This window comes from Oncorhynchus clarkii, chromosome 9 (assembly GCF_045791955.1).
Source record: "Oncorhynchus clarkii lewisi isolate Uvic-CL-2024 chromosome 9, UVic_Ocla_1.0, whole genome shotgun sequence".
In the NCBI taxonomy this organism is placed as follows: Eukaryota; Metazoa; Chordata; class Actinopteri; order Salmoniformes; family Salmonidae; genus Oncorhynchus; species Oncorhynchus clarkii.
Window position 1 is genome coordinate 61,433,102 of NC_092155.1, and position 21,801 is coordinate 61,454,902.

Sequence of the window (21,801 nt, forward strand, 5' to 3'; positions counted from 1 at the left end):
TGATAACCGACAACGACGAGACAGCCTATAGGGAGAAGGTCAGAGACCTGGACGGGTGGTGCCAGAATAACAACCTATGCCTCAACGTAACAAAGACTAAGGAGTTGATTGTGGACTACAGGAAAAGGAAGACCGAGCACGCCCCCTGTCTCATCGACGGGGCTGTAGTGAAGCAGGTTGAGAGCTTCAAGTTCCTTGGTGTCCACATTAACAACAAACTAGAATGGTCTAAACACACCAAGACAGTCGTGAAGAGGGCACGACAAAGCCTATTCCCCCTCAGGAAACTAAAAAGATTTGGCATGGGTCCTGAGATCCTCAAAAGGTTCTACAGCTGCAACATCGAGAGCATCCTGACTGGTTGCATCACTGCCTGGTACGGCAATTGCTCGGCCTCTGACCGCAAGGCACTACAGAGGGTAGTACATACGGCCCAGTACATCACTGGGGCTAAGCTGCCTGCCATCCAGGACCTCTACACCAGGCGGTGTCAGAGGAAGGCCCTAAAACTTATCAAAGATCCCAGCCACCCCAGTCATAGACTGTTCGCTCTACTACCGCATGGCAAGCGGTACCAGAGTGCCAAGTCTAGGACAAAAAGGCTTCTCAACAGTTTTTACCCCCAAGCCATAAGACTCCTATTCAAATGGCTACCCGGACAATTTGAATTGTGTGCCCCCCCAACCCCTCTTTTTACACTGCTGCTACTCTCTGTTTATCATATATACAGAGTCACTTTAACTATACATTCATGTACATACTACTTCAATTGGTCCGACCAACAAGTGCTCCCGCACATTGGCTAACCGGGCTATCTGCATTGTGTCCAGCCCACCACCCGCCAACCCCTCTTTTACGCTACTGCTACTCTCTGTTCATCATATATGCATAGTCACTTTAAACATATCTACATGTACATACAGTGGGGCAAAAAAGTATTTAGTCAGCCACCAATTGTGCACGTTCTCCCACTTAAAAAGATGAGGCCTGTAATTTTCATCATATGACAGACAAAATGAGAAAAAAAATCCAGAAAATCACATTGTAGGATTTTTTATTAATTTATTTGCAAATTATGGTGGAAAATAAGTATTTGGTCACCTACAAACAAGCAAGATTTCTGGCTCTCACAGACCTGTAACTTCTTCTTTAAGAGGCTCCACTGTCCTCTGCTCGTTACCTGTATTAATGGCACTTGTTTGAACTTGTTATCAGTATAAAAAACACCTGTCCACAACCTCAAACAGTCACACTCCAAACTCCACTATGGCCAAGACCAAAGAGCTGTCAAAGGACACCAGAAACAAAATTGTAGACCTGCACCAGGCTGGGAAGACTGAATCTGCAATATGTAAGCAGCTTGGTTTGAAGAAATCAACTGTGGGAGCAATTATTAGGAAATGGAAGACATACAAGACCAATGATAATCTCCCTCGATCTTGGGCTCCACGCAAGATCTCACCCCGTGGGGTCAAAATGATCACAAGAACGGTGAGCAAAAATCCCAGAACCACACGGAGGGACCTAGTGAATGACCTGCAGAGAGCTGGGACCAAAGTAACAAAGCCTACCATCAGTAACACACTACGCCGCCAGGGACTCAAATCCTGCAGTGCCAGACGTGTCCCCCTGCTTAAGGCAGTACATGTCCAGGCCCGTCTGAAGTTTGCTAGAGAGCATTTGGATGATCCAGAAGAAGATTGGGAGAATGTCATATGGTCAGATGAAACCAAAATATAACTTTTTGGTAAAAACTCAACTCGTTGTGTTTGGAGGACAAAGAATGCTGAGTTGCATCCAAAGAACACCATACCTACTGTGAAGCATGGGGGTGGAAACAACATGCTGTGGGGCTGTTTTTCTGCAAATGGACCAGGACGACTAATCCGTGTAAAGGAAAGAATGAATGGGGCCATGTATCGTGAGATTTTGAGTGAAAACCTCCTTCCATCAGCAAGGGCATTGAAGATGAAACGTGGCTGGGTCTTTCAGCATGACAATGATCCCAAACACACCGCCTGGGCAACGAAGGAGTGGCTTCGTAAGAAGCATTTCAAGGTCCTGGAGTGGCCTGGCCAGTCTCCAGATCTCAACCCCATAGAAAATCTTTGGAGGGAGTTGAAAGTCTGTGTTGCCCAGCAACAGCCCCAAAACATCACTGCTCTAGAGGAGATCTGCATGGAGGACTGGGCCAAAATACCAGCAACAGTGTGTGAAAACCTTGTGAAGACTTACAGAAAACGTTTGACCTCTCATTGCCAACAAAGGGTATATAACAAAGTTTTGAGAAACTTTTGTTATTGACCAAATACTTATTTTTCACCATAATTTGCAAATAAATTCATTAAAAATCCTACAATGTGATTTTCTGGATTTTCTTTTCATTTTGTCTGTCATAAGTGTACCTATGATGAAAATTACAGGCCTCTCATCTTTTTAAGTGGGAGAACTTGCACAATTGGTGGCTGACTAAATACTTTTTTTGCCCCACTGTACTACTTCAATCAGCCTGACTAACCAGTGACTGTATGTAGCCTCGCTTTTTACTGTTTTATTTCTTTACCTACCTATTGTTCACGTAATACCTTTTTTGCACTATTGGTTAGAACCTGTAAGTAAGTATTTCACTGTAAGGTCCTACACCTGTTGTATTCGGCGCACGTGAGAAATAAACTTTGATTTGATTTATTTTATTAGAAATGCAGGGTTAGGTAGCTAAGAGTTCAACTTCTGAGTGGCGCAGCGGTCTAAGGCACTGCATTTCAGTGCTAGATGTGTGACTACAGACCCTGGTTTGATCCCGGGCTGTATCACAACCGGCCGTGATCGGGAGTCCCATAGGGCAGCGCACAATTGGCCCAGCGTCGTCCGGGTTAGGGGAGGGTTTAGCCGGGGTAGGCCGTCATTGTAAAATAAGAATTTGTTCTTAACTTACTTGCCTAGTTAAATAAAGGTAAAATAAATAGAATATACAGGTAACTGCCCAAATAAAGGAAACGCTTGAGTAAACGAGGGATACAAAGTATATTGAAAGCAGGTGCCTGCACACAGGTGTGGAATTAACTTCCCATCATGCTTAGGGTCATTTAAAAAAAAATGTGTGCCCATTATTTTGTTTACCAGGCTAGAAAAAGAGATCTGTGACTTTTGAAAGAGGGGTGATTGTTCGCACACATTTGGCAGGAGCTTCAGTGACAAAGACTGCTCAACTTGCTGATGTAACACGATTTGCCATGGCCTTCTCAGTCCCCAGGTGTCAACCCAATTGAACACTTAGGGGAGTTTCTGGTACGACGCCTTGAACAGAGTTTCCCACCACCATTAACAAAACACCAAATTATGGAATTTCTTGTGGAAGAATGGTGTCACATCCCTCCAATAGAGTTGCTGACACTTTTCTTGCGGCTCGTGGTGGCTCAAATGACCTATTAAGACACTATTGGTGTTTCCGTTATTTTGGTAGTTACCTGTAGTATAGGCAAAGATTTGTATAACTAACTTAAGATAGACCAGAGCCTGTCCTTTCCAATGGGAGCAAATTAATCATAGAGGGCAGAACAAGTGAGGAGGTGGGCAGAGCCAAGCACGAGCTAGTGAGATGCTATTCGTGTTCTAGCATTTATTTGCATATTTCCTTTAGGGAACGCCTAACTCTGAAGTGCGCGTATGCAAGAACTCAATTCGCTCTTGCGCTCCTTCTAAACAACGCAATTGTTCGGCAAATGGTAAAGTCAACAAAACGCAGTCCACTCTGTTTGTTACATATTCTAGTTTTGGAAACAGAAAACTGTATGGAGATCAAATATTTAATCGATGAGAAAATGACCGTCATGTCGGCTAAAATCCATCTTGCTCCATTTTCTCCCACTACCCGCCACTGGGCTTCCTCTCATCACCATATTTGGTAGTGAATAAAAACCCTAATCAGATGCTTCACATGTATAAAGCAGGTAAAATATCAGGCTCATTGTTTCATCTGTGGTACCGTGACTGGTTTCACACTCCTGTACCATAGGTGGCAGTGTATGCACCTTTCAGTTAGTCCTTTTACAGTCTATGGTTGCGATCCCTTAATACGTTTTAAAGAATAAGACGAGTTCGTGGGGAACATCTCATTTGTATCCTCCTCGCGTCCTCTCTCGGCTCTCAAACTCATTGGAGGAGAAAGCCAGAGGCACCGCCCCTCTGACCTTCTCCTCCAATGGGTTTTGAGAAGGAGACGAGGATGCGAGGTGTTCAATTTGAGATATTCCAATGTTCAGGTCGTTCAGGCTAGCTAGCTACATCACAACTGTGCAAGAGCCAAGACACTAACGAAATAAGCCGCCGGGGAACGGCGAGAAAGTATCTACAAGTTTTAACCTTTTTGTATTTTTGAGTAATTTGATTTATCTGTTGGAAAATTAAGACAATGTAAGTTCAAAAGCATGTGTTTTAAATGGTTAATTGTCAGTAAAACTAGCTAGATAGCTAACGTTAGCGATGATGTCGTTGTTGAATGATGAGTGTGTTTGATAGCTAGCTAGCTGTTGTATCGGTAGCTAACAGTTCCGGATTAGCTCAAATGAAACTCGATTTTTTTTTATACCGACGTTAGCGGTATAACGTGTTAACATAATACCTATAACTAATGTTAGCTCGTACTCACTGTCAACGATGGCCAATCGTTTAATATAATGATAGCTAGTTTAGCTAACCCGATAATTTAGCAGGGCGTAACGTTAGCTAAAGCTTTGACTAGCTAGCTAATGGTATCCATAAATAGTTGTGCGTGTCTTAGCTAAAATGTAACGGGTTTCTAGGTAATTGTAAAATAGGCAAGTTAGATGTCTTTGTCACCTTCCTTAACGTAACTTACATTCTCATGTCTTCCCTTACCAAGTTAACGTTAGAAGATGGCTGTGAACGTTTACTCTACATCTGTGACCGGCGACAACCTTAGTCGCCATGATATGCTTTCTTGGATCAACGAGTCTGTACAGATGAACTACTCCAAGATTGAGCAGTTGTGTTCAGGTCAGTAAGATGACGTCTGGGTCAAACCAGAAGTACGTTCATTGGCATGGCTAACTAGCTTGTGATGGCTGTTGATCCGATGGCTCATTCAAAGTGTGGTACAGTTATTTTCGATCAACCTTTTACTTGGAGATACTTCATTCGTTTTAGATTCTGAAGGCACCTGTGATTTATAAATTCATGTTTTCAGTTGCAGGTGGAACTCCAAAAAACGGAATATTCAGAAAATCTATAAATAGTATTTTTGCTACATGTGAAGTTATAAGCCGACATAGCGACCAGACATCTCGTATTTCCCATCTTTGCAGGAGCTTGTCATTTCTAAGCAAAGCAGCGGTAGCTGCATGTCGAACAAGATGACAGCACTTGACCCAAACAAATATTTTCACACATGCGATAGGCCATTTCTCACTTGATAGAAAAAGTGAATTGAATCTTTCTGAATGTTCATTTTTTAAAAAAAAAGTTCCACCTGCAACTGGAAACTGAAGTTTAAGACACCGGTGCCCTCAGAATCGAGAACAAAGACAGTATCGCCAGGTGAAGGTTGGTTGAAAGTAGTGGTACCGTATTATCAATGGACCCTCTGCTCGACCGCTAGTTATGCGCTGGAAGTTTGAGCCTGCTTGGCCGCAAACTACACCACCATCGGCCACAGGTGGCTGGTGTCACCTTAATTGGGGAGGATGGGTTCATAGTAATGGCTGGAATGGTATCAAATGGTTTCCATGTATTCGATACCACTCTATTCCAGCCATAATTAGCTGTCCTTCCCTCATCAACCTCCTGTGCAATACCCATATATGTATAGGCCTATATTTTAATCTACCACCATTTTAGAAACTACTCACCATCTAGGGAAATTGTACTCCCCACAGTAGATTGGGCCGTCACGGGGAATGTACTCTCTTGTGGCTGAATGGAAGCAAGTCCCTGCAGCAATGTTCCAACATCTAGTGGAAAGCCTTCCCAGATGAGTGGAGGCTGTTATAGCAGCAAGGGGGACCAGCTCCATATTAATATCTGTGATTTTGGAAGATGTTCGATGAACAGGTGTCCACATACTTTTGGTCATGTAGTGTACCTTGCAGTGGGTTGGGGAAATTTAATGGCAGGAGCAGAGTATTATAGCCTATAGAAGTTGAAACCTGATTAGCTGGTAATTTAATTATGTTTTCACATTCACACAGGTGCTGCTTACTGTCAGTTCATGGACATGCTTTTCCCTGGATGCATACCATTGAAGAAGGTTAAATTCCAGGCCAAACTAGAGACTGAGTTCCTCCACAACTTCAAACTTCTACAGACCAGTTTTAAGAAGATTGGGGTTGACAAGGTGAGTGAAAAGTTGTTGTTTTTACCTCTGTGTACTGTTGGCTATTCAGCTATTCCTACATTTCAGCCATTGAGATTGTGACACTTTTTAATATATTTCCAGATCATTCCTGTTGATAAATTGATAAAAGGCAAGTTCCAGGACAACTTTGAGTTTGTGCAGTGGTTCAAGAAATTATTTGATGCCAACTACGATGGGAAGGAGTATGACCCGGTCAGTGCTCGCCAAGGCCAGGACACTGCTCCTACTCCCAACCCAGGGCAGGTCGCACCCAAGCCCAGGAAGCCCAGCACTGGTGAGGGAGACACATTTATAATTTCTAACATTTTGATTGTATTCTAAATACCTAATTGAAAATATAGCTGCAAGCAGCAATGAGGGTTCTAAGTCACGTTATAATCCAAGTTACTCTGTCAGCTGGTGGAACAAAAAAAATATTGATCCAGTGTCTTTGATGCTTGGACCCGTAAATGCATACTGTATGCATTTCTATTTCAGTACAGCCCCACAGCTCCCCACCTGTTATCAAACCAGCTGCGAGAGTCGGTAAGGTGGTTTAATGGTCAAACGGATCTCCAATGGGCACCTATGGTGGGCTGTCATGGTCACTGTGGAAAGGAATATTGCTGTAAGGCTAGACACTGGAGTCAGTAGGTGTTAATGTGCAGTTGTGTGTCTAAGTTTGAGGGCATACACAGTCCACAGCTATATTATTCTCTTCTATTTTTTTTTAACTGATTTGTGTTTCATCTAGCTCCCATGAGGTCTACAACAACAGTGACCAAACCCCCGCCCAAGTCAGCAGGGAGTGCCTTGCGTAGGCCCGGAGCAGCAGGGGATGTGGAGAGGGAGGAGCTATCCCAAGAGGTATGGTCTTTCGGAGTGTCAGAGCTAACATAAGTTGTTTTGATGAGACGGTGAGATTTCCCCTCAATCTCCTGTATGGCTTTTTGTGTGGTAGTTGAATAGTTTATTGAAATTGAAGCTTGTTTAGTTGTAACATGAACATCATGACAGCCCTGCCCATTCATTCTCCTATCACTCTATCACTCTGCTGCTCTCACTTCAGGTCAGTTCCCTGAAAGCCACTGTCCAGGACATGGAGAAAGAGAGAGACTTTTATTTTGGAAAGCTGAGGTCCATTGAGGTCATCTGCCAAGAAGTGGATGGAGAGGCAGATACAACTATGCAGAAGATTATGGATGTTCTATATGCCACTGATGTGAGTGACACCTCACCAGAATACTCTCTTTGACACACACACAAACAGCTGAGGCTCAGTGTTCATGTTCATATAATTTTTTTCATAACCAATGATTCTGTAGTAGGAAACTAATGTAGCTTTGTATTTGAATATTTAAATAAAAATTGTTTCCTGCTTACAGGAGGGGTTTGTTATTCCTGATTCTGATGCTGAAGGAGAAGAACCAGAAGAGTTCTGATGAAAAATGGACACAACTCTAGTCCATGCCATAATCTCTCACACACACACACACACACACACACACACACACACACACAGGTTAGTGAACACACGTTTGCATGTGCAATGTACATGCATACGCACTCGTGTGCTCTAATGAACATGCACTTACTCACACATACTGCCACTGTGGATTAAGTTGCCTTTGGATCATACACTGGCTGCCCCCTTGGTCCAAGTCTTTGTTGGTCCAAGTGTTTTTTGGACCATAATACTTTTCAGAGAGCCTGCTGATCCAGCCGCCAGAGAAGAAGAACCCTGGATGAAATTCTAATAGGGCCATTCCTTTCTGGTTTCTTTTCTGCCTTGTTCTTATTCTGGCCTCTGCTGTGCCTTTCAACTTTGGCCTGTTACTTTTGAAATATGTTCAGGTCTTTCTATTCCTTATTTCCAATTGACCTAAACAAAACTGTACTAGGTGATTTTGATATATTTGCAAATATGATTAATTATTAAAGATATATGAATATGTTTACTCTGCCAATGGAAATTATTGTAATTTTTATGGTATGTTTACGCATATTCATTATACTTGAGTTCAAATTTGTGGTTTAGGCGATCAGCATTTGTATTTAGTTTCCTGTTTATCTGGGGAGTTATTCATCACATTACTTTTTTTGAAGTAAAAAAAAGTCATGTTTTATTGATAACCTTTAAATAAAATACTGTACTTTTTACTTAAATGCTAAATTATAGACTCATTCTGACATTTGTGTGTTGTATGTAGGCTAGTTTTACACTAGAGACTAGCATCTCTACCGACCTATGTTCTAATTTACTTCCTCATGTAAGGCAAAGACCGGATGTATGGTTGCCTGTCCACACTGAAGAAATACTTCCTTCTAGTCTACAATAAGAGCAGAACTATACGCTCTTAGCAGAAGAACTGAGAGCTGTCTTATAGACCTCGGAAGTCTGTTTTAAACTTGGGAGCAATATAAGGTTTCCATAAGCATCTCTTGCCTTTAGAAATAAAGTATTGATTGGAGAAATTAAATGTTTTTAGGTTGAAGAAATAACTTGTTTTGACAAGTTTTATGTTATTAAAAACTCAAATGTATACATTTTTCTAATTCAATTTATTTCTTTCTCCATTAAAATGTCCTGACAGACTTCTGCATTGCTATTAGCAGTTGGTTCTTGGTAGAGTAACTGCAGAAATCAAAACCGAAATAGTGATATTGGCTGATCATTAAATATAAATGTAAACATACCCAGAGTAAAGGGCCATAAAAACAATAAAGGTCTAGAGCCCCACTGCGTGATGGGGGACCCAAGCAGAGACGTTGGTAGCAGGGTGTTTTTTTGGGGTGGTGTTGATGCTGCCATCATTGAGCAACAGGGCAGCCCTTTGGATAGGCCGGATGCTGTTCCTGATGGGGCTCCCTGCCTGGTCTCTGGGGGTCCGCAATAGGGAGAACCTGCCTTGTGGCGGCCACTGTGGGACAGAGGACCTATTCGTGTCTTGATTCTGGTATGTTCCATTGAGAATCGCCAGCTCCATTGGCATCTTCATGTTTTCTTTCCCTCTGCTGTCAGCACCAGGATTCTCCTGACCTCCAACGCTTTCCTCATTCTGACCCTGGCGTGTTCTGCCTTGTCATTCACGCTGGTCAGTACGTACAGGTCCTCGTCTAGATCTTCCATGCTGGGTTTGCCTCTTCATTCTGTTGTCCTTTACTGACCCCCATTCTTGCATTTTGATCTGACATCCGGTTTCTGCTTCCATCTGCTTGGCCCAGTATGGGGCCCAGGCCTTGGGTAACTGCAGAGGTTGTTTGTCTACAAGGCTATTCACTGGGTCATTGGACATGTTTTCCTGCATCTCTTCGTCCAGAAGCTTCTAAGTGTGTGTCGATAAAAAACAGATTTGGAAAACTGGTCAACTTCTTTTCGTGTAACAATTGTGTCAAATAGTAAGGACTTCTCCGTCTCCCCTTCCTTTCTGTCTTCCGACTGTAATCTTTGTGCCATCCAGAGTAGGGTGTTTTTATAAACAGAAAAAAGCTTGGAAAACAACTTTTTTATATCCCCCACATTTTGATTGCTGTAGTCAGAATTTGGTTGAATTGTTGCTGAAAAAGAAAAACTTCCTCTAGATACCACTGAATACAATGTTATGAAGACCAAAAGAGCTTTACTCTTCTGTGAGAATTTGAGCCAGTGTCAAAGGTGTACAGCCATGGCCAGTGTGAGCTTGTGGACTGTCACAGGGGCACTGTGAAGAAGGTCAGACGGTAATATCAATTTAGGTTTAAACTGTAAATGCATGTGTTTGATCACTAAATCACATTTGGAATCCCTTGACTATTCATTGAATAAAATTGCCTGTGTAATCAAAACCGTTCACAGCATACCACAGCTCAAGTAAATCCAGAACAAAATAAATCCACATACTGGTGTGCTCCCCAAAGTGCTCTTTTTTTATTGGCACAGACAACATTTCCATTCTAATTTGGTTTTTGTAACCTTGTCACCCACATTTTGTTCACAGTTTTTTAGATTAATCTCCCATTCCTAAGACATTTTCAAGTGAAAAATGATCCAAGATGGTTTTAATATCAAATGTGGACTTAATCCTGACTGAGGTCCTCTATATGCTCCCTCTGCAGGGTATGGCGGGGGAGACGGAGCATTCGGGAAGAACAGTGACCTCTGGGAGGAGGACATGCAGGCTCAGGGGGGAGTGGAGAATCAGATCAACAAACAGCAACTTCGCCACATCGAAAGCATATTCAGAGAGTCTGACACGGATGGAGGAGGGGGGTGAGTGACCTGACCATATTTTTCCCACTCCCCATAACTAGTGGTCTACCCCAGTATCAATTTTAGCCCCTAGTGGATCCCTGCCAGTTTCACCCACCGGCTGCACATTTTTACATAGTGTTGTCATACAAACACGCATACCATTGAGTCCTTCTCATTCTCTCTGTCAGGGTTGGATATGGATCAGTTTCGGGATGCGATGTGAATGATGAGGATCTGGACATTATCTTTATGAAGGTGGACACCAACTGTGATGGCAGTGTGGACTGGGTGAGAGAGGAAAACAAGACAATGAATGGGAGTGCTGTTTTGTCATCAGTTGACCAACTCCTCTGGTATGTGAAAAACATGTTAACACATTTAAATTCTTACTCTCTTTAACAAAAGCTTTGTGTTGTTTATAGAGGATGAATATCTAAACTACATGCTTTTAGAGTACAGACCACTCTACCTTCCCAAACCACTCAAGATTGTGCCTGTATAAGTGGCATTTAATATGTTTTACAGGTTCCTAAGTAGTATGTGTGCACTGTGTGCATCCTTGAAATATTTGTGCCTGTGTAGTGCACACTGTGAGGTCATTGTCCGGCTGAAGTTCTACCCATTCAAGCCCCCAGCCAAAAAAAGAATACAGACAGACTCTGGGGATCATGGCCGGACCTCAGGGGTCCTAAGGGCCGTGCCCACAATGGACGCTACCTGTCAATCAGCCACGATGGTGTACTCAACTACTGGAACGAGAGGTTCTCGTTGCTGGATCGAATCCCCAAGCTGACATTGTAAAAATCTGTCGTTCTGGCAAGGCAGTTAACCCACTGTCCCCTGGGCGCTGAAGGAGTGGATGTCAATTATGACAGCCCCCTGCACCACTCTGATAAAGGGTTAAATGCAGAAGACATATTTCAGGTGAAGCTGGTTGAGAGAATGCCAAGAGTGTGCAAAGCTGTCATCAAGGCAAAGGGTGGCTATTTGAAGAATCTCAAATATAAAATATATTTTGATTTGTTTATATATACACTGCTCAAAAAAATAAAGGGAACACTTATGTAACTCCAAGTCAATCACACTTCTGTGAAATCAAACTGTCCACTTAGAAAGCAACACTGATTGACAATAAATTTCAAATGCTGTTGTGCAAATGGAATAGACAACAGGTGGAAATTATAGGCAATTAGCAAGACACCCCCAATAAAGGAGTGGTTCTGCAGGTGGTGACCACAGTCCACTTCTCAATTCCTATGCTTCCTGGCTGATGTTTTGGTCACTTTTGAATGCTGCCGGTGCTTTCACTCTAGTGGTAGCATGAGACGGAGTCTACAACCCACACAAGTGGCTCAGGTAGTGCAGCTCATCCAGGATGGCACATCAATGCGAGATGTGGCAAGAAGGTTTGCTGTGTCTGTCAGCGTAGTGTCCAGAGCATGGAGGCGCTACCAGGAGACAGGCCAGTACATCAGGAGACGTGGACGAGGCCGTAGGAGGGCAACAACCCAGCAACAGGACCGCTACCTCCGCCTTTGTGCAAGGAGGAGCAGGAGGAGCACTGCCAGAGCCCTGCAAAATGACCTCCAGCAGGCCACAAATGTGCATGTGTCTGCTCAAACGGTCAGAAACAAACTCCATGAGGGCCCGACGTCCACAGGTGGGGGTTGTGCTTACAGCCCAACACCGTGCAGGACGTTTGGCATTTGCCAGAGAACACCAAGATTGGCAAATTTGCCACTGGCGCCCTGTGCTCTTCACAGATGAAAGCAGGTTCACACTGAGCACATGTGACAGACGTGCCAGTCTGGAGACGCCGTGGAGAACGTTCTGCTGCTTGCAACATCCTCCAGCATGACCGGTTTGGTGGTGGGTCAGTCATGGTGTGGGGTGGCATTTCTTTGGGGGGCCGCACAGCCCTCCATGTGCTCGCCAGAGGTAGCCTGACTGCCATTAGGTACCGAGATGAGATCCTCAGACCCCTTGTGAGACCATATGCTGGTGCGGTTGGCCCTGGGTTCCTCCTAATGCAAGACAATACTAGACCTCATGTGGCTGGTGTGTGTCAGCAGTTCCTGCAAGAGGAAGGCATTGATGCTATGGACTGGCCCGCCCGTTCCCCAGACCTGAATCCAATTGAGCACATCTGGGACATCATGTCTCGCTCCATCCACCAACGCCACGTCGCACCACAGACTGTCCAGGAGTTGGCAGATGCTTTAGTCCAGGTCTGGGAGGAGATCCCTCAGGAGACCATCCGCCACCTCATCAGGAGCATGCCCAGGCGTTGTAGGGAGGTCATACAGGCACGTGGAGGCCACACACATTACTGAGCCTCATTTTGACTTGTTTTAAGGACATTACATCAAAGTTGGATCAGCCTGTAGTGTGGTTTTCCACTTTAATTTTGAGTGTGACTCCAAATCCAGACCTCCATGGGTTGATAAATTTGATTCCCATTGATAATCTTGATTTTGTTGTCAGCACATTCAACTATGTAAAGAAAAAAGTATTTAATAAGAATATTTCATTCATTCAGATCTAGGATGTGTTATTTTAGTGTTCCCTTTATTTTTTTGAGCAGTGTATATTTCTACTACCGTTCAAAATTTTGGGGTCACTTAAAAACGTCCTTGTTTTTGAATGAAAAGCACATTTTTTGTCCACTAAAATAACATCAAATTGATCAGAAATAAAGTGTAGACATTGTTAATGACTATTGTAGGTGGAAACGGCCATTTAAAAAAAAAAAGGAATATCTACATAAGGGTACAGAGGCCCATTATCAGCAACTATCACTCCTGTGTTCCAATGGCACGCTGTTTTAGCTAATCCAAGTTTATAATTTTAAAAGGCTAATTGATAATTAAAAAAACAGTTTGCAATTATGTTAGCACAGCTGAAAACTGTTGTTCTGATTAAAGAAGCAATAAAACTGGCCTTTAGATTAGTTGAGTGTCTGGAGCATCAGCATTTGTGCGTTAGATTACAGGCTCAAAATGGCCAGAAACAAAGTACTTTCTTCTAAAACTCGTCGGTATATTCTTGTTCTGAGAAATGAAGGCTATTCCATGTGAGAAATTGCCAAGAAACTGAAGATCTCGTGCAACGCTGTGTACTACTCCCTTCACAGAACAGCGCAAACTGGCCCTAACCAGAATAGAAAAAGGAATGGGAGGCCCCGGTGCACAACTTAGCAAGAGTACAAGTACATTAGTGACTAGTTTGAGAAACAGACGACTCACAAGTCCTCAACTGGCAGCTTCATTAAATAGTACTCGCAAAACACCAGTCTCAACATCAACAGTGAAGAGGCGACTCTGGGATGCCTTCTAGGCAGAGCTGCAAGAAAAAGCCATATCTCAGACTGGCCAATAAAAGATCAAGATGGGCAAAATAACACAGACACTGGACAGAGGAAGATTGGGGAAAAAAGTGTTATGGACAGACAAATCTAAGTTTGAGGTGTTCGGATCACAAAGAAGAACATTTGTGAGACGCAGAAAAAATGGAAAGATGCTTGAGGAGTGCTTGACGCCATCTGTCAAGCATGGTGGAGGCAATGTGATGGTTTGGGAGTGCTTTGGTGGTGGTATTGTGGGAGATTTGTACAGGCTAAAAGGGATCTTGACGAAGGAAGGCTATCCATTTTGCAATGCCATGCCATACCCTGTGGACGGTGTTTAATTGGAGCCAATTTCCTCCTACAACAGGACAATGACCCAAAGCACAGCTCCAAACTATGCAATAACTATTTAGGGAAGAAGCAGGCAGCTGGTATTCTGTCTCTAATGGAGTGGCCAGCACAGTTACTGGATCTCAACCCTATTGAACTGTTGTGGGAGCAGCTTGACCGTATGGTACGTAAGAAGTGCCCATCAAGCCAATCCAATTTGTGGGAGGTGCTTCAGGAAGCATGGGGTGAAACCTCTTCAGATTACCTCAACAAATTGACAACTAGAATGCCAAAGGTCTGCAAGGCTGTGATTGCTGCAAATGGAGGATTGTTGGACGAAAGCAAAGTTTGAAGGACACAATTATTATTTAAATTAGAAATCATTATTTATAACCTTGTCAACATCTTGACTATATTTCCTATTCATTTTGCAACTCATTTCATGTATGTTTTCATGGAAAACAAGGACATTTCTAAGTGACCCCAAACGTTTGAACTGTGGTGTATATACTGTAAAGTAATGAGTAATCATTTTTAGAAAATCATGGGGCATATAGTCTTTGGTTGCATGCTATTTTATGTCAATCATATTGCTGCTTGTAGCCTATAACTGATACTTCGTGGTCTTATGTATGCCATCTATTGGAATTATTTAGCAATTAAAAGTTATTATTTCATAGCAGACCATAAAGACATTGGAGAGGCATCTGAGAAATCAAGTGTATTTTTCTTATTAATTCCAAAGATTAGTCCGGCCGGCCATGTAGGTAGGTCCGGATAGGGTCTGCCGGCCAGATGGGCCCTGCTGGCGGTCCGGCCAGATAGGACCAGTCGTAGTAATCTGTTACTTTTTCAGTCCTTCATATTGCGTTAGCGGTGTGGAAAGGGACAGAAAAAAGCATGCACGGGCGGTTTCCTGTGACCGCAAGCTGGCTGCTGATGAAGGGGCGTGGTGTATCTAGGGAGAAAACTCATCTTCCTCAATGTCATTCGTGGTCTTATGCTGCTATCTATTGGAATTATTTAGCAATTGCACTTCATACATTTTTTGGAACTGTCGATCAGATCAAAAAGTTTCAAACCTAAAGTCACTGAATAAAGTGTATATCCTTACTGAAGTAGTAATTACTTGATTTTATCACTTACAACCATAATATAACAATTTAGACCATAACAATGAAACTGACTGGCTTTCCGCATAAACGGAAAACACCATACATTTAATTATAAAAATGTTTATATTTCTTTACATGGATAACATAACAAGTAATACCCCCTTAACATATAAACACATAGACACTGGACACAGACATTGAAAATGAGCTTTTTAAAATAAATCTGGTAGCTTTCAAAAAAATACTTTGCTTTGCTGAGCAGTTTGTTTTCAGAAGTGTGCTGACTGCCTGTCATCAGAGGAGTCTGCCTGCCATGTCATCAGAGGAGTCTGCCTGCCTGTCATCAGAGGAGTCTGACTGCCTGTCATCAGAGGAGTCTGACTGCCTGTCATCAGAGGAGTCTGCCTGCCATGTCATCAGAGGAGTCTGCTTGCCATGTCATCAGAGGAGTCTGCCTGCCATGTCATCAGAGGAGTCTGCCTGCCATGTCATCAGAGGAGTCTGCCTGCCATGTCATCAGAGGAGTCTGCTTGCCATGTCATCAGAGGAGTCTGACTGCCTGTCATCAGAGGAGTCTGCCTGCCATGTCATCAGAGGAGTCTGCCTGCCATGTCATCAGAGGAGTCTGCCTGCCATGTCATCAGAGTAGATTTGTGAATAATAATAAAGTTATTGCCACACTCATATTGAGGCCTAGTTCAAACTACAAATTTAAACACTAAAAGGCAAATGGTAGCAGATAAATGGTAAGCTGGTTAAATAAAAGACTGCTCTTAGAACTTTCAGACTGCCATTGTTTTGGGGAAATAGGGACATGTCTCTCTATTTTGCAAAATATCTCAAAATGAATATGTTTTGAAGTTCTACACCATTTTAATCAGGATAATCTCTTTCTTATGACATACATTTGGGCAGCGTACTCTGCTGTCATCGATTGCCAGATCCGAAATAGTCAGAAGTTATCATTTTTTCCTACTTCCTCATTACGCAGACATAAGCACACTTGACACCGAGGTGTGGATGTTTACTTTCTACACAAGTTTTATTTTTCCGTTTCGTCCTAAGAACGGATTATAGTGGTAAAATATGAAGGTACACATTTTTTGGTGACATTTAGGGAAAATTGAATTCTAAGCATCGATCAAGTCCGAAGAGGCTCAGCAAAGGTTAGTTTAAATTCAATTTGCTATGGCCTCGCACTAGTGTTCCAGCTCAGCTAATGCTCTTTGGCCATTTTTCAGATTTGGGTGAATTTTGACTCCTTCTATTGTTCCGCCTACTATTAGTGATGACATTGGCTGTAGCTGAGCTTCTAGTTAAATCCAACTATTTTTTTCAAATCCTCTTCGCTATATTCTGTTTGAAACATATATGGTTGAATGTCACCATGTAGCTAAAAAACTGCTCCATCTTCAAATTCGTGTTGAATCACTTGAAGCCATTGTGATAAACCTCCTGTTATTGACAACTTAGATGGAAAGCTACTGAGGATGGAAGCTGACTCTATTACCACTCCTATCTGTCATCTTTAATCTGAGCCTAGAGGAAAGTCTTTGTCGTCAGGCCTGGAGGGAAGTCAGTCATTCCGCTACCCAAGAGTGGTAAAGCAGCCTTTACTGGTTCTAACAGCAGATCTATCAGCTTGCTGCCAGCTCTTAGCAAACTGTTGGAAAAAATGGTGTTTTACCGAATACAATGCTATTTCTTTGTAAACAAATGAACAACAGACTTTCGGCATGCTTATAGAGAAGGGTACTCAACATGTGACACTGACACAAATGACTGATGATTGGCTGAAAGACAGTGATAATAAAATTATTGGAGCGGCACTGTTAGATTTCAATGCAGCTTTTGATATTATTTACCATAACCTGTTGTTGAGAAAACGTTTGTGTTACGGCTTTTCAACCTCTGTCATATTGTGAATTCAGAGCTTTCTATCTAATATAACTCAGAGGGTTTCATTTAATGGAAGTTTTTAATGTAAAACATATAAAGTGATGTACCGCACCAGCTCTCCAGGCCCTTTACTCTCTTCTATTTTCACCAAGGACCTGCCACTGGCATTAAACAAAGCATGTGTGTCCATGTATGCTGATGATTCAACCACATACACATCAGCAACCACCTCAAATGATGTCACTGAAACCCTTAACAAAGAGTTGCAGTCTGTTTTGGAAAAAAAGAAAACTGCTCGGTTGGCTAGGCCATCAGGAGATAGATAGATAGAAGGCATCTGCCGTTCAGCTGTATTAGGGCAACATTTCTGAGTGTCAGTGTAATCAACCAATTACATTTTTACTTGAAATGGGTGGGACCGTTTTTACTAAAAATGTGGACATTTCTGCCTTCTCAAAGGCCAACAGGTCACTGGCCAACAGGTCACTGGCCAACAGGTCACTGCACAACAGCAAGCAGTAGTTTTCCCAAGGTCTAGCTAGCTATCTTTTGTTGTAGGCTAGTTTGCAGCGGCTGTGGCAGGTGTTATTGAAGAGAATGTTGTGGCTAATTTCTCCTAAATTTCAACAAGAAGTTGTGTTTCAAATTATCATCTTCTGGTGAGTGGTACTGTGTTTTTTTTATTGGAGTTTGCTTGCTGTTGTTATCCATCTCTTTGAAAATAACTTGTGTGAAACATTGTTGCTGAGGAGTATTTTTGTAATAATAATGCATTCTTTTTTTGTTTTTGCTTAATCTTCCTACGCCCCTGATACAAACAGGACATGATAACTGAATTGGGCATCACAAATAGCCTACTAACAAAGACTTCGGACCAAACGTTTTCAATACCTGGTTTGCATACCCATTGTTGTCTTAGTTAGCATTTACTGGTAGATATAAGTTTGGTAGGTCTTTCCTACCTACCCTACCGCCTACCAATGTCATTCTTCTGTGAGCTGCTCCATGCCAAAACCAGTTGAGAGCTGTTGCTATTTCTGCCTGCAGATGATATTCTGCTGAAACTAAGCTATGTGTGCGGTGTGCATGTGAATATATTTCACACGCTTTGCGATTGTGTAGGCTAATTTGTGCATGGGGGAGGCATACCTGCGTATAGCCTCCACTATGGCACTGGCCCTTTGTATTTTACAAAAAGTGCACTCTCCTACATGAGTGCGCTGGTATTACCGTTGTTGTCCTTTCACCATCACGAACCTGTCACACATTGAAGGCCTAGGTTCAATATGTTATCCACTGAGCAAAGATGGCTCTAATAGATATAAAGTCTGCAGGTATTAATGTTTCAAGAAAGGAGTGTATATATTTGGCCTGGTGAAGCAGTTTTTTGCGCTTTCTGAATGGAAGCTGATAATTATTTGTTTTTACTCCACTGGTCTCGGCTAGTCTCTGGAAGAATTTAGGAGTCCTGAAGACCCAGTCAAGACCAAGTACAAATGTATCCAACACTGAGACAAGACCGAGAAACTCAAAATGTGGTCTCGAGACTGGACTCGAGACCGGAGTCTGGTCTTGAGTATGGTCTGAGTCCTGTCTTGAGTAATACAACACTGCATATGGTCAAATTCTGCAAAGAAATACCAAGTTAAGCTGCAGCTGACCCAGAACAGAGCCGCACCTCTTTCTCTTCATTGGCTGTAATGACCTTCAAGGTCATCACACCATTGATATAGCACTGACGCTAATAGTTTATCGAATCCCATTGTGACGTAGAGGGGGACACTATTTGTCTGGGGGACATTATTTGGCATGACAGGCCCAGCAAAAGCTTATCACCACTCCCATCCACTCCAATCCCATTAACAGTACCATCATCTCCACAAACAAGTCTCCCCTATCCGACCTGCCCGTCTTCACACTGCTCAACACTGCAGCCGGATCAGAGTAGATCACCACTGAGAGTTTTCACCTCCTCCACCCATCTCAGACCTGTAATCATGGCCATCAACTCAGCTGCATACACTGACACATAATCAGTTAACCCCTTACATACTCTGAAATCTGGGATATACACCCCTGTCCCCACCCTACCACTGACTGGATCCTTTCAACCATCTACAGTGGGGCAAAAAAGTATTTAGTCAGCCAGAAATTGTGCAAGTTCTCCCACTTAAAAATATGAGAGGCCTGTCATTTTCATCATAGGTACACTTCAACTATGACAGACAAAATGAGGAAAAAAAATCCAGAAAATCACATTGTAGGATTTTTTATGAATTTATTTGCAAATTATGGTGGAAAATAAGTATTTTGTCACCTACAAAAAAGCAAGATTTCTTCATTAAGAGGCTCCTCTGTCCTCCACTCGTTACCTGTATTAATGGCACCTGTTTGAACTTGTTATCAGAATAAAAGACACCTGTCCACAACCTCAAACAGTCACACTACAAACTCCACTATTGCCAAGACCATAAAGCTGTCAAAGGACACCAGAAACAAAATTGTAGACCTGCACCAGGCTGGGAAGACTGAATCTGCAATATGTAAGCAGCTTGGTTTGAAGAAATCAACTGTGGGAGCAATTATTAGGAAATGGAAGACATACAAGACCAATGATAATCTCCCTCGATCTGGGGCTCCACGCAAGATCTCACCCTGTGGGGTCAAAATGATCACAAGAACGGTGAGCAAAAATCCAAGAGCCACACAGGGGGACCTAGTGAATGAACTGCAGAGAGCTGGGACCAAAGTAACAAAGCCTACCATCAGTAACACACTACGCCACCAGGGACTCAAATCCTGCAGTGCCAGACGTGTCCCCTGCTTAAGCCAGTACATGTCCAGGCCCGTCTAAAGTTTGCTAGCATTTGGATGATCCAGAAGAAGATTGGGAGAATGTCATATGGTCAGATGAAACCAAAATATAACTTTTTGGTAAAAACTCAACTCGTCGTGTTTGGAGGACAATGAATGCTGAGTTGCATCCAAAGAACACCATACCTACTGTGAAGCATGGGGGTGGAAACAACATGCTTTGGGGCTGTTTTTCTGCAAATGGACCAGGACGACTGATCCGTGTAAAGGAAAGAATGAATGGGGCCATGTATCGTGAAATTTTGAGTGAAAACCTCCTTCCATCAGCAAGGGCATTGAAGATGAAACGTGGCTGGGTCTTTTAGCATGACAATGATCCCAAACACACCGCCCGGGCAACGAAGGAGTGGCTTCGTAAGAAACATTTCAAGGTCCTGGAGTGGCCTAACCAGTCTCCAGATCTCAACCCCATAGAAAATCTTTGGAGGGAGTTGAAAGTCCGTGTTGCCCAGCAACAGCCCCAAATCATTTCTGCTCTAGAGGAGATCTACATGGAGGAATGGGCCAAAATACCAGCAACAGTGTGTGAAAACCTTGTGAAGACTTACAGAAAACATTTGACCTCTGCCATTGCCAACAAAGGGTATATAACAAAGTATTGAGATAAACTTTTGTTATTGACCAAATACTTATTTTCCACCATAATTTGCAAATAAATTCATTAAAAATCCTACAATGTGATTTTCTGGATTTTTTCCCCTCATTTTGTCTGTCATAAGTGTACCTATGATGAAAACTACAGGCCTCTCTCATCTTTTTAAGTGGGAGAACTTGCACAATTGGTGGCTGACTAAATACTTTTTTGCCCCACTGTATACAGTGCCTTGCGAAAGTATTCGGCCCCCTTGAACTTTGCGACCTTTTGCCACATTTCAGGCTTCAAACATAAAGATATAAAACTGTATTTTTTTGTGAAGAATCAACAACAAGTGGGACACAATCATGAAGTGGAAAGACATTTATTGGATATTTCAAACTTTTTTAACAAATCAAAAACTGAAAAATTGGGCGTGCAAAATTATTCAGCCCCTTTACTTTCAGTGCAGCAAACTCTCTCCAGAAGTTCAGTGAGGATCTCTGAATGATCCAATGTTGACCTAAATGACTAATGATGATAAATACAATCCACCTGTGTGTAATCAAGTCTCCGTATAAATGCACCTGCACTGTGATAGTCTCAGAGGTCCGTTAAAAGCGCAGAGAGCATCATGAAGAACAAGGAACACACCAGGCAGGTCCGAGATACTGTTGTGAAGAAGTTTAAAGCCGGATTTGGATACAAAAATATTTCCCAAGCTTTAAACATCCCAAGGAGCACTGTGCAAGCGATAATATTGAAATGGAAGGAGTATCAGACCACTGCAAATGTACCAAGACCTGGCCGTCCCTCTAAACTTTCAGCTCATACAAGGAGAAGACTGATCAGAGATGCAGCCAAGAGGCCCATGATCAATCTGGATGAACTGCAGAGATCTACAGCTGAGGTGGGAGACTCTGTCCATAGGACAACAATCAGTCGTATATTGCACAAATCTGGCCTTTATGGAAGAGTGGCAAGAAGAAAGCCATTTCTTAAAGATATCCATAAAAAGTGTTGTTTAAAGTTTGCCACAAGCCACCTGGGAGACACACCAAACATGTGGAAGAAGGTGCT

At 42.6% G+C, this 21,801-nt stretch overlaps 1 protein-coding gene across 2 annotated transcripts; it reads left to right on the top strand.

The window, feature by feature from the left end:
* Positions 1-4,232: 4,232 nt before the first annotated feature.
* On the top strand, positions 4,233-8,895 carry LOC139416686 (microtubule-associated protein RP/EB family member 1-like). 2 transcript variants are annotated; one of them, XM_071165654.1, is made up of 8 exons: positions 4,233-4,413; positions 4,883-5,016; positions 6,207-6,352; positions 6,455-6,647; positions 6,851-6,898; positions 7,107-7,219; positions 7,422-7,574; positions 7,738-8,895. In XM_071165654.1, the coding sequence occupies exons 2-8, from the start codon at positions 4,896-4,898 to the stop codon at positions 7,792-7,794; spliced, it is 831 nt and encodes a 276-aa protein (XP_071021755.1). In that variant the 5' UTR covers positions 4,233-4,413; positions 4,883-4,895; the 3' UTR covers positions 7,795-8,895. The 2 variants fall into 2 exon arrangements, with proteins under 2 accessions (XP_071021755.1, XP_071021756.1); XM_071165655.1 differs by lacking the exon at positions 6,851-6,898.
* Positions 8,896-21,801: the final 12,906 nt, after the last annotated feature.

Coding starts and splice junctions, on each gene's coding strand:
- LOC139416686 (XM_071165654.1), top strand. CDS start 4,896: ATGGCTGTGAACGTTTACTCTACATCTGTGACCGGCGACAACCTTAGT. Junction 5,017..6,206: donor GATTGAGCAGTTGTGTTCAG/GTCAGTAAGATG, acceptor ACATTCACACAG/GTGCTGCTTACTGTCAGTTC. Junction 6,899..7,106: donor CAAACCAGCTGCGAGAGTCG/GTAAGGTGGTTT, acceptor TGTTTCATCTAG/CTCCCATGAGGTCTACAACA.